The sequence below is a fragment of the Culex quinquefasciatus genome, chromosome 1, assembly GCF_015732765.1.
Source record: "Culex quinquefasciatus strain JHB chromosome 1, VPISU_Cqui_1.0_pri_paternal, whole genome shotgun sequence".
NCBI classification, from domain to species: Eukaryota; Metazoa; Arthropoda; class Insecta; order Diptera; family Culicidae; genus Culex; species Culex quinquefasciatus.
In genome coordinates this window covers 20,173,378-20,188,642 of record NC_051861.1, presented here as the reverse complement: position 1 = coordinate 20,188,642, position 15,265 = coordinate 20,173,378, and the positions used below count along the sequence as shown (strand labels likewise).

The following is a 15,265-nucleotide window of genomic DNA, read 5'->3' as shown; positions in this document are numbered from 1 at the left end:
ATTATGCACTTCAAAATAACTCATTGTATCTTGATTATTCACCAATAAAACCGATTTGAATTGAATTGAATTGAATTTTTTTATTGTCGAGCTTAAGTATGACCCCTAAACTACGCTAAAGTGTTTTACATATTTTTAATCCAAGATGGCGTCCAATATGGCGGTGACGAAATATTGAAAAAATGCATTTTATTATTTAATAAGCAATCAACTATTCAAATTTGACTAAAATGGCGTCGCATAACTGGAATTTGAAAACAAGAAAAAAAACTAACTTAATCCACCTATGTGGTTGGAGCCTTCCTCACAACAATGGCTGTACACAAGTTTCATCTATGTTTTAGATCCGGCTTCCAAAAAGTACATCGATATCACTTAAGTGGCCATATCTCGAGACAGGGTTGCCAGATCTTCAATGTTTTGGACTCATTGGAAAGGTCTTTTGATAATCTAACCAACGATGGGTCGGATGATGGACCCGGACATAGTTTACATACATTTAAGTGAGATCCGGCTTAAGAAAAGTACATAAATGTCACTTAAGTGGCCATATCTCGAGACAGGGTTGCCAGATCTTCAATGTTTTAGACTCGTTGGAAAGATATTTTGATAATCTAACCAACGTCGGGTCGGATATTGAAGCCGGACATAGTTTACATACATTTAAGTGAGATCCGGCTTCAAAAAAGTACATCAATATCACTTAAGTGGCCATATCTCGAGACAGGGTTGCCAGATCTTCAATGTTTTAGACTCGTTGGAAAGGTATTTTGATAACCTAACCAACAATGGGTCGGATAGTGGATCCGGACATAGTTTACATACATTTAAGTGAGATCCGGCTTCAAAAAGGTACATCAATATCACTTAAGTGGCCATATCTCGAGACAGGGTTGCCAGATCTTCAATGTTTTGGACTCGTTGGAAAGGTCTTTTGATAATCTAACCAACGATGGGTCGGATGGTGGATCTGGACATAGTTTACATACAGTTAAGTGAGATTCAAATATATGTGAAAACACATTTTTATACATAACTTTTGAACTACTTATCGAATCTTCAATCTGTATAAAACTCGATCTATGGGACCCTAAACCAAGTCGAATGCAACAAGTTCGGGTCAAATCGGTTCAGCCAGTGCCGAGAAACATGAGCTAGTTTGTTGGTCACATACATACATACACACACACATACACACACACATACACACACACATACACACAGACATTTGTTCAGTTTTCGATTCTGAGTCGATATGTATACATGAAGGTGGGTCTACGACGTTTTTATACGAAGTTCATTTTTAGAGCAGGATTATAGCCTTACCTCAGTGAGGAAGGCAAAAAAACGAAATAAAAATTGTTCGTGATTCGATTATCCGAAGTCCCATACAAACCTTCGGATAATCGAAACTTCGGATAATCGAGTCTGGACTGTATTAGGAATTTTTGGAGGTCAAAAGGTGAGTCATTGATAGCTGTAAAAAATGGCGTTCCTAACTCAATTTGGCCCAAAATGCACGTGCGACAAGATATTGCGAGCACAACGATTTGTTAGTATTTGTATTTGTTAGTGTTAGTTTGCGATATGATCAAATCCCAATGTCTCAACTATATTAAGACGTAGAACGCATCATCATTCAATCACTTATTACTGGACAACACGCTAAACTGATGTCATTGCATTGTTTGGAACGCTCATTCGTTTGGTGGCACGTGTACATAAACTTGTAATATGTGATTATGGCGGTGCCCCTCGAGATCAGGTGCTAGTTCTCATGTGTGAATCTTTACGATTTTTATCTACATTAAGCGTTTACTGATGCGTTTTTTTTTCGTCATTGCTCATATTTCCACATAAAATTCATTTGCTAGTCGTAGCAAATATTTCTCAATCTAATGCCATGCATTTATAATAACAGGGTGTGATTTTTGACATTCAACGTTCAAAAATTTCATCAAACCCTGAGTAGTATGTGTGTGCAATGCACACACTCGAAAGGAGAGGAGAGGAGGCGACTTGAACGTGCCACAAGCGACGAAACCTTGATTTGCGCTCGTCGAAGAAGAGTATAGTCAACAATCCAGCGAGCTGCTGTTGTTGTGTTGTGTGAAGCGCAAATGAAGATGATGATCGTGGTGATGTGGACATTCCAGGAGCGCTCAAGGGGGTTGTGGTGCGGGAGGAACACCCTAACCAATACACAAAGGAGTGTCTTCATCGACATCTAGAGTACGAATTCACCCAAACTGAGAAGTAGTTCGATATGAAATGGAAGTTCCAAGAGAGTCGTTTTTAACAAGCTTAAAAATCTTATGTTTGTAACACAAAAAAAGCTAAACTAACCTCTCACCACTATCACAATCATTTATGATGTGGGTGTCCATGGGGAGATGGTTCAGCGGCGAGAAGCAAGCAAAAAAGCCCTCGCAGATTGGTGTATTTCTTATCGCGATAATAACAGCTTTCAACTACATGGATCTAGGCTTGGATGGGTTGATTTGCGTGTGCAGCAAGAAATTGTTGGTGCGCTCCGGGGCATCACCACAATCTCCGCTCCCTGCTCTCCCAAGCTTCTCTACCACCAAGATTTCACATTTAATTTACGCTCTCTACCTGGTGGATGTCTGTGGTCTGCCCTGCCTGCAGACAGTTCCAGCTGATCCTTCTCCAGGGTCTGCCTGTAAAAGTGTGAGATTCTTCTGTTGGTGTAAAACTCTCTCCATCTCTCTCTATCTCTTTCTTGCCTCCATAGGGGAGCAGTTTGCTCACTTGTATTGTAGTGGAGAAATAAATCATGGGTGTGCTTTTTTACATATGTGTTATTTTTCTTAAATAATTCAAAATGATGGAATCATTGAATGCACAATTACAAGAGGAACCAAACAAATTTTGAATTTCACGGTATGTCCGAGGTAAAATATTATAAATCGAGATGGCCCATGAGAGATTTATTAGTAGAAAGTTGTGAATATATTCAATTCAAAATATTCTATCGGTGAAAATAGCGGTCTTTTTTTATTTTCAAAAACGTATTTTTAATACTAACGGAGATGTCAGGTACTAAAAAATTGTCGATGTAGAAATACTTCGTTTGATATTTTACACTATTTAATAAAAGGTGAAAGAAATGCAATACATTTTAAAATACGACGTAAGGCATATTATATTGGGCAGGTCAAAACTTTGACATTGAATTAAAGCCAATTAAAAACGTTTTCAACTGAACTCGAGTGATAAATAGCTAAATAAGAAGTGAGCAAGCAAGTTTCTATCAAAAGTTTTGCAAAATTAGTTGTTTAAATAGTGATAATCAGCAAATTGGATGGAGTTAGGAGCGAGTGCATACGAGAATTTCCCCTACTGATAGTAAAATTTTATGTTTCTAACTGACCATAAAAGCTTGGTTAGGTTGTATGGAGTTTTTAAGAACTATTATAAAACCTGTTTTGATGGGGAATAACCGCAAAAACGACAGATCATAAAGTCAATCTCATGATAGGGGAACGGCATGTAATTCCATCCGGCATCTAATGTTGGCATATCAGCACATTGGCAACAGTTATTTTGACGACCAAAAAAGTAAAAATATAGCCAAAAAGGTTGGGCAGGCCTGGATAACAGCTTTTAAAAACCGTTTTCATATAAATTGAGCAATAAATCGCTTAATGCGAAGCAGTCAAGTTTCGATCAAAAGTTTTGCAAAAAATTGTGTTTGCTAGTAAAACGTTCCTTGTAGGGAATCGGACAGTCAGTTTTTGTATATGAACAATGTTTGTAAACAAAACGAAAACTATTAGATTTCCAGTTGCTAACAATAAGATTAACAAATAATTCATTCATTTAAAAAGCACTTAACTACATAACATCCATTATTTTGAATGTTCGAAAGAAATGTTCTCCAGCTGAAAACAGTTAAAAAAAAAACTGCAATAGGAAGCCAACAACGTAATGATATGCCAACATAATGAACTCGATGGCCTGTACATAATTGATTACTCAGTGATGATGGAGTTTGATAGGAATTATCTTCATCATATTTCACCAAGCCTAACTTTCGATGATAAGAACAGATTCATTTTGTAGAATTCAATTTTGTTCAAATTACATCGATGTGTATTGTAAAGAAATCATTGATATTGAGAATCAAATGAAAAATCAGTCGATGCATAAATTAATGCATATTTCAATGAAAATATAACAATATCCAATCCTTAAACTCGTCATGATCCGACGCCCATGCATTCCTTCACACACACTCACACATACTCCAAGTCTTGCCTCTCCTCGATCGGGCGTACCTGTATGTTATTCCGCTTCACTTCGTAGCTCAGCCAATTATCTGTGGAGAAGGCGATTGCCAGCAGGGCAACGGCAATAATGGCGGATATCGTCGCGAGCGACAGCGTTACTGCACTGCAGGGCATCTCGAGGCTTTTATTTATCTTTTGCGCTCACGTCGTCGTCGTCGTACTTTCTCCAACCCTTTTCACATACACTGGCACACGCACTTGTTCTTCGAACACGCTGAATCAACCAAGGATTTGTGTCATCCACTGCTGTTGGTTATCCTGACGCACTGCCCGCGATTGACGATCATTGATCAGGCAAATTCATTCAGCTCGACCTTTTTTTTGGCGAAATTTCTTCTCACAACCCACACCAGCACGGGATCTTGGGATACACTTGTACACACTCACAGGCGCAGACAGAACCTCTAACCTCCAGGGGGCTCTTGATCTGGTGCACTGCTCAACCTGTCAGGATTTCACTTTGCTTCGTTCGAGCTGTTAACATTCCCTCCTCAGCGTACAAAGATCAAGGTGTCAAACTCAGGTTAGAATACACCAACAGATAACAGAACACAAAAACAACGGGGAAATCTAAACGGAGTACGATCTCGTTTTTTTTCGTTTCTTCTTCCGCCGATCTTCTTTTCCGATCTCACTCTCTTGGAATCTCTGGATGATCCACACACACTCACACTCCTGCCGTGTGTGATCTTCTTTCTCTGCTTCGCTCTTCTCCTTCGACGCTCTGCTGGGATCAGTCGCGATCGACGTGGAAACAGTCCGGTACCGTCGATGGGTAAGGCTCAACTAAAGGCCCGACTCGGCACGGGATCAGGCAGAACCCCCAGAGTCGCAAGACGTGAAAACGGAGCGCGATCACCAATACTCACACCGAACTCGCTCCAGGAGCTCGCCTCGTTCATTGATCGTCACGCGAACATCTTGCAAGACGACGGCCATCATACTCACCACAGAAACTCACCACTCCGAGTAGGCCAAATCGGTGGCTCTGTTTGTGTGCAGTGTCTACGCAACACAACACAACATCAACAGCGCAGTTTTACAGTTGCTTCGTGTCGGACTCTTCTTATGGCACAACAACAAGACAGCAGAGAGTCCGCACCGCACACAGTTGTGCTCATTAAAATTCAAGTCTCCACCACGCACACCACACGACGTCGATGTAAACAGGTATTTGCGAAGCAGGCTCCAAAGAGGAGGGCGAAAAAAATGTTATTTTTGAGCAGAAATAATGCGATGCAGTGCGAGCAAATTGGCGATGCTGCTCAAAGTAAGTATTTTGCTCTTTTTTGTTGCTTTTTGCTGGGAAAGGGTAAGTAATGCGGTTAATCTGTCAATCTGTCAAACTGTCAATCTGTCAACCCCAAAACAATAGCTACAATGTCCCGTTAGTCTATTGTTGTTGCATTGTTCTCGTGACAACTCGAGGGTAGTCGCAAGCTCTAACTTATACCAGCGCAGCGGTGCTCACCAAGTGTTGGTAAAAGTTGAGGGCCCTTCCAGGTCCCAAGACGATCCCCCAGAGGAATGCGACCCCGTTTGTCCCCCTCCGACAGCCTCAACCGTAGACCTTTTCGCTGAGCCAACTGCCGCTCACCGCGCACCACGGAGAAAGAGAGCTGGTCATGGCATGCTTCGCTCGCTCTCGGTTGACGTTGTCGTCGTCGTACAAAGACCTGTCCATCCGCGAAGACGACGGACTTCACCGACTCACGGTCTTCGCGACAAAGTGGAGGCTCAAACTTTTGTCCGCTAAGCTCATAACCTGAATTTTAACACTTTCATGCTGCGCTTATGCTACTTGGCACAACACACAGCGGCAGTCGTGGCGGAGAAAGGTGTAGGCTTTGGGTCGATTGGAAACAAGAGCTAAAGGAGGGATGAATCAATAAATGTGTATGAAGGATTTGCTTCTTGGGCTTTTTCTTTCCCTCCATTAGCTAAAACGAGTTTCGTACGGATCGTCATCAGCGTTGAGCGGCTGAGCCATGGGTTTTCTCACCTTTCTACGCTCGAAAAGAGAGTGAGAGACAGCATGAAGGTGCGTGACGAAAGAATTCAGGTTACTTGCAAGTGAAACTTCACTGGTGCCGTGCCGCCCAGATTGCCCAAATTGCTGATCAGCTGACCGACCTCTGTTCGGGAGGCAAATGAATCGACATAATGAGATTTCCCAGTGTTTCCCCGGGTCGGCCGCAAGATCGTTGCAATAAATCTATAACGAATAACGGTGCGTTTGCCAATCACAAAAAAAGAGCACAAGAACAAAGCACAGAAGAACCAAGTAGGCGTTGGTGGTGTGGTCAATTGACCGCGAATTTGCGAGCACGTTCCAGCAGTGGGGCCGGCACAATTCGCGCGTTGAAGTCACGTTGTGTTCTGAAACAGCACAGGCTACTGTGATCGAACTGTACATGTCGACCATGCGGCGATGTTTGGCAACTTTTTTTTTGGATTCGTGGCAGGAATTGGGTCCTAAAATGAAGCTTAGATTGCTGATATTATTGTTTACAGCGATAAAGCTTATTTTTCTGAGTACAATGACCCTTTGTACGAGCACAAAGAGTTTAAAATGGATTTTTAAATCAATTTTGAAAAATTAACCTCGCGGTCCTTCTTGACAGAAAAGCTCCTACTTGACAGCTCGTTCCAAGGGGACCATAGTTGATCCATCGAAAAAATGTTGTCTTGTCAAAACAATTTTTTGCAATAAAATGAAAAAAAGTGATCAGAAATGGTTTTTAATCGTGTTTTTTACCGTTGTACATAAAAATTTACATAGGACTTTAGTACCCAATTGTGGATGAACTGTTTACCTTCAAAATTCAAATTCTGGTTAATTTAGAGGTTTAATCGAATACGAACAGAATTGATGAATCTCGTTTTGACAATTGCCCTTGAGATGTTCGATTCAAAAGGATGATCCGAATATTCGACACACCAACCTTGACGTCGTCGAACTCTAAGTCGTAATCTGCTGCTGGAATGACCGGGTCGATCGTTCATTCACTGCTGAGTTAACGAACAAAAACTTACTTCACGTCTCAATCGCAAGTCACAGCTCTGCTCATTCATCTTCAGGTGTTCGCTTTTTCTGAAACTTGCTTCCTCTGCGCAAATACGATGATGATGATGCTCATTTCTTCCGGTTCAATCGATCGATCCGACATGGCACGGTTCATGATGTAATCACAGCATCATATTTATTAATATCTGTATTCGAGCGGATCGACGCAAAGCAGCAAATGTGGGAATAATTTTACATAAAGCCAACCATTGATTGAATCTCCTGAACTCCAGATTCAAACAGCTGCTCCACTTTGGGCCCCTTAATCTCTATAACTGAGCTGTAAAGTGGCCACAATCGACGCGAGCAAATTTGTACAATTACAGTGAGTCAAATATTTGTCCGTACCCCCCCGTACGGAAAATGTTTGTGATATAAAAGTACATAAAATTCGACTAAAGTGCCATGTTTTATACATCAATCGACGCGGCAGAATGTCCTCTTTAAGACACTGTCATTGGATTTGCAAAAAACTTTTTCTTAAAAAATACAAAATAGTTTACTGAAAAAGTAAAATAAAGAGGTCAAATAATTGTCCGTACCCTAATAAAAGTACAAAATCTGATCGATTTAAGTGAATTCATTTATGAAATGTTGTTTCTGTGTCAAATACTAGTACCTCTAGCCAGTTTGTGACAACTTTGAACTTCTGATAACTTTGTTAAGTTAGTTTATATTAAAATTGGATTAAATTTAGTTTTTATGTAAAACTTATCAAAACATAAGTTTATAAACAACTATTTTTATAAAATTGCTATTTTATGTTGTAAGAGTCTCTATTTAACAAGTTTTAACAATATTTGTTCGAAATATACATTGTTTTCATCTTTTTATTGACATTTTTCGACCAAAAATACTGTTTCGGAACAATACCGTTAAACAATCCGGATTGTCCCGGAACCGGTTTAACCTCGGAAATTTTGTGGTGGTCAGATAGAGGACAAAAAAACCCACCTCTTGCAATTTAAAGCATCCAATTTCGTCCACTACAGCCCGATTACGAGTCCTAGTCTGAAATTTGAAATTTTCACTTTCCGTACTGAGAATTTTTGTACCGTCCTGGGACAGAATGTTTTGCTTGGGGAATTTGAAAATTTCAAATTTCAGACTAGGGACTCGTAATCGGGCTGTAGTGGACGAAATTGATGCTTTAAATTGCAAGAGGTGGGTTTGTCCTCTATCTGACCACCAAAATTTCCTTCGGTTAAACCGGTTCCGGGACAATCCGGATTGTTTAACGGTATTGTTCGAAACAGTATTTTTGGTCGAATGTCAAAATGAAAACAATGTATATTTCGAACAAATATTGTTAAAACTTGTTAAATAGAGACTCTTACAACATAAAATAGCAATTTTATAAAAATAGTTGTTTATAAACTTATGTTTTGATAAGTTTTACTTTAAAAAACTAAATTTAAACCAATTCTTAATATAAACTAACTAAACAAAGTTATCAGAAGTTCAAAGTTGTCACAAACTGGCTAGAGGTACAAGTATTTGACACATTAACAACATTTCATAAATGAATTCACTTAAATCGATCAGATTTTGTACTTTTACAAGGGGTACGGACAATTATTTGACCTCTTTTTTTGACTTTTTTCAGTAAACGTTTTTTTGTATTTTTTAAGAAAAAGTTTTGTCAGGAATCATGTACTTTATATCACAAACATTTTCCGTACGGGGGGGGTACGGACAAATATTTGACTCACTGTAAATGCCAGTTTGGAGATTCCTAAAGAGCTGCTAATGAGATTGATACCTTATTACTAGGGTTAGTGAAATTTCACGATTTCGCGGACAGCGTGAAATCCGTGAAATTTGGCTTTTTCCGCGAAATCCCGTGAAATTTTACGTTTGTGTGAAACTGTAACTATTTTTCTCAAAATGATTTATCAAACTAAAATAAGAATAAAAATAATCTTATAAAATACTGTATAAATAAGCGAGTGAATACCCTGGTTTAATTACTAACATAGGGTTAGTGATTTTTGACGATTTCGAAGACGGCGTTACGTAAATTTTATCAATTTTCTCATTTTTTTTTTCAAAATGACAGCATTATAAATATTTTACCCATACAGACTATTTAAGTAAATTTTATTAATTTACACTTGAAATGCTTAATATAAACCATTTGAAGAATTGTTCAAATTTTTATTTTTTTAAGAGACTAACTAAGTTTAGTAATTTGTAATTTATTGGAAACGATAGCCTGTTAGTATAACACTTTGTATCAGGAAGGAAGGAAGGACGTTGTGATGGTTTTTTTAGGTTAGTTTAGTAATACTTTCATTCGCTGTAATAAAATTTTACTGCTATTTTATTTGAAAGGTATAGTTTCATAAGAAATTAATAGAATCAAGCTTTGTTTTATTCAAATTAAAATGAAGGGCATTTTTCTTTGAAATCAACTTTTAAAAACTTTTCTGATTTTTCTGAGTCCTGTTTAATTTTAACGATATTTGATTATTTGTGTGCATAATTCCCTGAAAGTTTAAAAGTACTACTTTTTTGTTTTTGTTTTCATTTTGATTTTTTTTTTCAAGTCAATTCGGATTTATTGGTGAATAATCAAGATACAATCAGTTCTTTTGCAATTCATAACAGAGTTTTGGAGTTTCTTTCAGCTGTGTGTTGCATCATAATCCATTTTAGAACAATTATTTTTATAACAAAATGCACTAACAAGAGCAAGGAAAATAAAAAAAAGCTAAAAATTTCATTTTTAATAAAAAATTTAAAATATTTTTAATGTGCTAAATGTTACAAAAAATTCAAATGATTGAACTTATTTTGGCTGGACAAGATTGTTGAATCTTGTGATATGAAATTCAGTAAAATAAAGCAAATTCGCGAAAACTTTTTAGCTTTATTAGTCAAATATTAAAAAAAAGTTCAGTAAATGAGAATACGCATACCCTACACTTTGTTTAAAAATATATATAGAGCCCATCCATAAACCAGGTGGAATATTTTTGGCAAATTAGGAGATTTTTTTTTTTGTGTCAGGTTCAAATTTATTCAAATTGTTTTTAGTTTGTTTAAATAATATATGATGAAGAATAAAAAGCAGTTTCTGTGATTTAAATATAAGATTTTCAGAGTTATTTGAACATTTTTCACGTTCCGCGAAATTTGCGTGAAATATGATGTTTTGAAATTGAGGTCCCCGTGAAATTTGCAATTTTCGAGCGTGAAAAATCACTAAGCCTACTTATTACCTCGGTGGTTCATCATCATCGCGGAGGTCAGCTGAGCAGTAGAGAGCGATGAAGATGATTCCCGAAGACATACTAACCCGGTTACAGATTGACCTACAAGTTTTCAGTTGAAAACTAATCAATTTCATCATCTTACCCATCACCATTTATGTGACAAATTATGAGTGAAACTAGTCTAAATCTCTCTTCACGGGACGAATTTTCACAAGTTTTCTATTTTTTACACTCCACTAAACCAAACTGACTCCAAACTGGGCGGGCACATGTCCAGTCCATTAGTGCTGCTGGGGATTCGCGAGATTTGTCTAGCGAGTTTTAAAGTCCCATGGATAACACTGGGAAGCAAACATTACTTCACAAGGCACAGTAAAGAAAAGACCCTTTTGCAGATCAATTTGTCAGTTTTTTTTTGCGATGATTATTTTAACATCTAAACTCCCAAGATCGCAAATATGTTGGATATCTTAAAGTATTTCACTGATTTTTCGCGTGCTTTATTTTTAAGGTGTTAATTCAAGATGTTTGTTTTAATTACTCAGTAAAAATAACATGAAATAATTTCATTTATTTATTTTTTGAATAGTTGTCCAATGTTAAGTTATTCGATACAACATTATTCATTTATTATTACAAAAAAAATCGTCAAAAAACTGAATCGCCCCTCTTTCAGAGGATTCAGAAATAAACTTTGGAGAGCCAACACGCAACGAAAGATATGGAGAAATTTCACATTTTCTAAAAGGCTCCTACTTTGTCGCTACAGATCTTGGCGGTGGCCCTCTGCTAGAAGACGTTACCTCGCCCAATAACGGGTTCCGAGACCGGCCGGACTCGTTGGCCATCGCGTAGCTATACCAAATCCAATCGGACGATGCCAAAGACGTCGCACGGTGGTGGACAAGTTTCTTTTCGCTGGTGTTTAGCTTATGGAGGGCATATCAACTTTGTGACAAATCACGCCAATATGGAGAAAAGAGCTGGTTGTCGTGTCGATCGATCGGTTGGGATGGGATCGACTTTCGGATCAATCGGCTCCGATGGTGCTAATGACCTCCAGGAGTTACGTTGGGCGACATCTCTGCATCGACTTGAAATAAAAAGCTGCTGATGGCCGTAAAAATCTTGATCATATCAACCGAGTGTAAATTGGTCGTTTGGAGAATTTAGATTAAAAAAAACGAATATCGAGGTGCTAATCGCCCAAGGTCGCTCTGCGTTGAGACGTGAGGAATTGACCAAGTTAAGCTCGTCAGAGGGTCCAACTTAGTGCTTGACATACTTAACTATTTATACATATTTGCTGTGTGTGATCCTTCCACCCAAGTAACCTTTTTGGGCTTTATCAAAGCTGTCACAACCGCTATAAAACCTATCAGCCAAAACCAACATTAAAACCCCTTAGTCGTAACAAACTCCCCAGAACCCCGATAAATCTCTGTTAAAACCCAAAAGGACCTCCGCAAAAGGTTGTTACGGCCTATTTATAAAACTTACATAGGAGTTCAAGGCTTCACAACTGAATCCTAACAACATCCTCAAAGCCTTGATAAAACCTTTGTTAAAACCTAGTCAGGAAAAATGATATTTCATACGTCTTCAAACGTCTTATGCCAAATAGGTTTTATTTTGGCAAAAATAAATCTTCGTCTTGCCAAATGAAATTATGGAGATGGTTGTCAAAAATGGCGATGATAAATAATAGATGTTAGAGGTAATCCAAATAATTTGAAAGCTTATTTCTCGCAATTGATGGCTCAAATTCAGCTGCGGTTGAAATTTTATTGATAAATGTAGGGGAGATAGAGTCAACAAATTCAACTCGCTTCATCAAAAATCAATATTTTGTAATCATAGTGTTTGATGTTAAAAAATATTTTATTGCAATTTTTTGAAAAAAATGTTCAAAATATTTTTAAACATCTATCGCTATATTAATATTCAATCAAAGCACGCGTTTAGCGCCATATTGATGCACTACTATTTGGCCGCGATAAATGCTCTTTTAGGAGCTTATGGTTTTAAGTGAGCTTTTTACATGCCTAATGGCACTTGACAGCTACAACACCCTAGGATTTAAAAAAGCATGCGATAAAATCGTTTGGCATGGCATTGCCATCTAGTTATCAAGCCTCTATTAAAACTTTCATAAAACCTTATTGAAAGCCAGTTGGCTTTTATTTCCACCCGGTTTTATGTCCGAGGCATAAAACCCTGTTAGAACCTATTACAGTCGACTCTCTGACTGCCGATCTTCTCGATATCAATATTGCTCCATCTATCGATGAATTCTTCAGTCCCTTCAAACTGCATACTTCGGTTGGCTTTATTCCTCGATATTTTCTCTTGCTTGAAGGATCTCTTCCTCGACGGTCCCTTGGATATTGACAACCAGAAGGTCGACTGTAATTAGCACTTGCTTGTTGGTTGCGGTGAATGCCCAAATAAAACTATTAAGCAATCCAGATGCTACAATAACACCTCAATAAAACTTGGTGGTGGCTAGTTGGTTTAAAAATGTCACTTGGGCATCGTACTCTAGTACAGATGAGCTAAATAACAGAGTTACTTATTGACATTTTAACTTAAAAATATATAATATTTTTGTTCGGGGTATTTTGCCAAAATTAAATCGATGAATACTAGTCTGCTACCAATTTGGGCAGTTTTCCATACAGAAATGTTAAGGAAATATTTGAAAGTCTGCATCTCGGAAATGGATTTTTTGATCGATTTTGTATCTGCGGCAAAATAGTAGGTAATTTTGAGGACAATTGGGTCCTAAAATTTAGCTTAAATTTGTGATATTATTGTTCACAACGATAAAGCTTATTTTTCTGAGTACAATGACCCTTTGAACGACCACTAAGGATTTAACATAGATTTTTAATTCAATTTTGAAAAATTAACCTCGCGGTCCTTCTTGACAGAAAAGCTCCTACTTGACAGCTCGTTCCAAGGGGACCATAGTTGATCCATCGAAAAAATGTTGTCTCGTCATATTTTTTTTTGCATTTAAATGAAAAAAAGTGATCAGAAATGGTTTTTGATCGTGTTTTTTACCGTTGTACATAAAAATTGACATAGGGCTTTAGTACCCAATTGGGTCCTAAAATTAAGCTAAAATTTGTGATATTATTGTTCACAACGATAAAGGTTATTTTTCTGAGTACAATGACCCTTTGAACGACCACAAAGGATTTAACATAGATTTTGAATTCAATTTTTAAAAATTAACTTCACGGCCCTTAGAGACCATAGTTGATCCACCGAAAAAATGTTGTCTTGTAATTTTTTTTCTTAAAAATGAATAAAAGGTATCAGAAATGGTTTATTAATGTGTTTTTTACCGTTGTACATAAAAATTTACATAGGGCTTTAGTACCCAATTTTGAAAAAAATGTTAAACGATTTAACCCCTTCCCGCCCAGAATAAAATCGGGATTTTTTACGTTTTTCCTTGCCATTTTTTACAGACTTGCCCAAATTCGATGAAAATTGAATTGGAGGCAGTTAAAATTCTAATCAGCACTGTGCATAATAATGAGTTTATTTCATAAAATAGTTTTCGAGAAATATCATTTTGAAGTAAAAAATTAATGGTACTCTGGTGCAACCATGGGCGTTCAAAATTCAAATTATTCGTTCTACAGCATTGCCTTCGCGTTCTCGATTGCGAGATTCCTACTCGAAACTAATTGTCCGAAGGCTTGATTGTTAAGGCAATTGCAAACCTCTTTCTACACCTTAGCTTCCATCCACCCCGGGATTCGAACTGACGACCTTTGGATTGTTAGTCCAACTGCCTACCAGCGACTCCGCCGAGACAGGACCCAGGAAGACGACTCCTGCACCTGGACTGAGCTAACGACCTAACCTTTTTAGGTTAGTCCGGGGCCAACATTTACTTCCCGTCCGACGGAAGGCGTGATCAGACATATCTCGTCTCGAAAAATGCCACCGGTACCTTCTGGGATCAAACCCAGGCCGACTGGGTGAGAGGCAACCACGCTTACCCTTACACCACGGGTCCCGGCCATGGGCGTTATACACGGAAAAAAAAATTTGAATTTACTCTACACGGAAAAAATGAATCACATGTAAACTCAGTTGATGTAAACTTGAGATTCGACGTAAACGGTTAAATCACACCTAAAATCATGTTTTTACGTGTAATTTGTTGCAAATTTACATCAAATTGCATTTAAATTTAAATGTTTAATGACGTGCGAAAGTGTTACATCATAAATGATGCAACATTTGGAAATATTTTTTTGTGTGTAGAGGGTAAAAAAACATTTTTTTTTATTTTTAGGCCGATGCAAAAAAAGCTATGGTCTCAACATTTGAATGCAATAAGTAATAATAATGCAATAAGTAATAAAACTATAACACATTTCACACTAATTTAGTTGTTTTGCAATCATTAGTTTTCAAAAATGTAAAATTTTACGAAAACAAAAAAATCAACGAAAAAAACTTTTTGCGGTAATATAGGGTAGGGTAGTCATCAAGAAGACACTTTTGGTTGTGAACTTTCAAAGATTTTTCAATTTTTTTTTATCAGCATATCTTAATGAGCTTTTTGTTGCATTTTCTGTTCCTTAATAAGTTCTAACATTGACCAAAATATGAGATTGATCCGACCTCTACATCCAGAGTTA

At 37.6% G+C, this 15,265-nt stretch overlaps 1 protein-coding gene across 1 annotated transcript in view; it reads right to left on the bottom strand.

The window, feature by feature from the left end:
- Positions 1–5,395, bottom strand: part of LOC6037468 (transmembrane protein 235) — a 39,204-nt gene extending 33,809 nt beyond the window's left edge. The window contains exon 1 of the mRNA XM_038248079.1: positions 4,302–5,395. Within this exon, the coding sequence (XP_038104007.1) occupies positions 4,302–4,427 (126 nt within the window). The 5' untranslated portion in view covers positions 4,428–5,395. The remainder of the gene's footprint in view (positions 1–4,301) is intronic.
- Between the last annotated feature and the right edge of the window lie 9,870 nt (positions 5,396–15,265).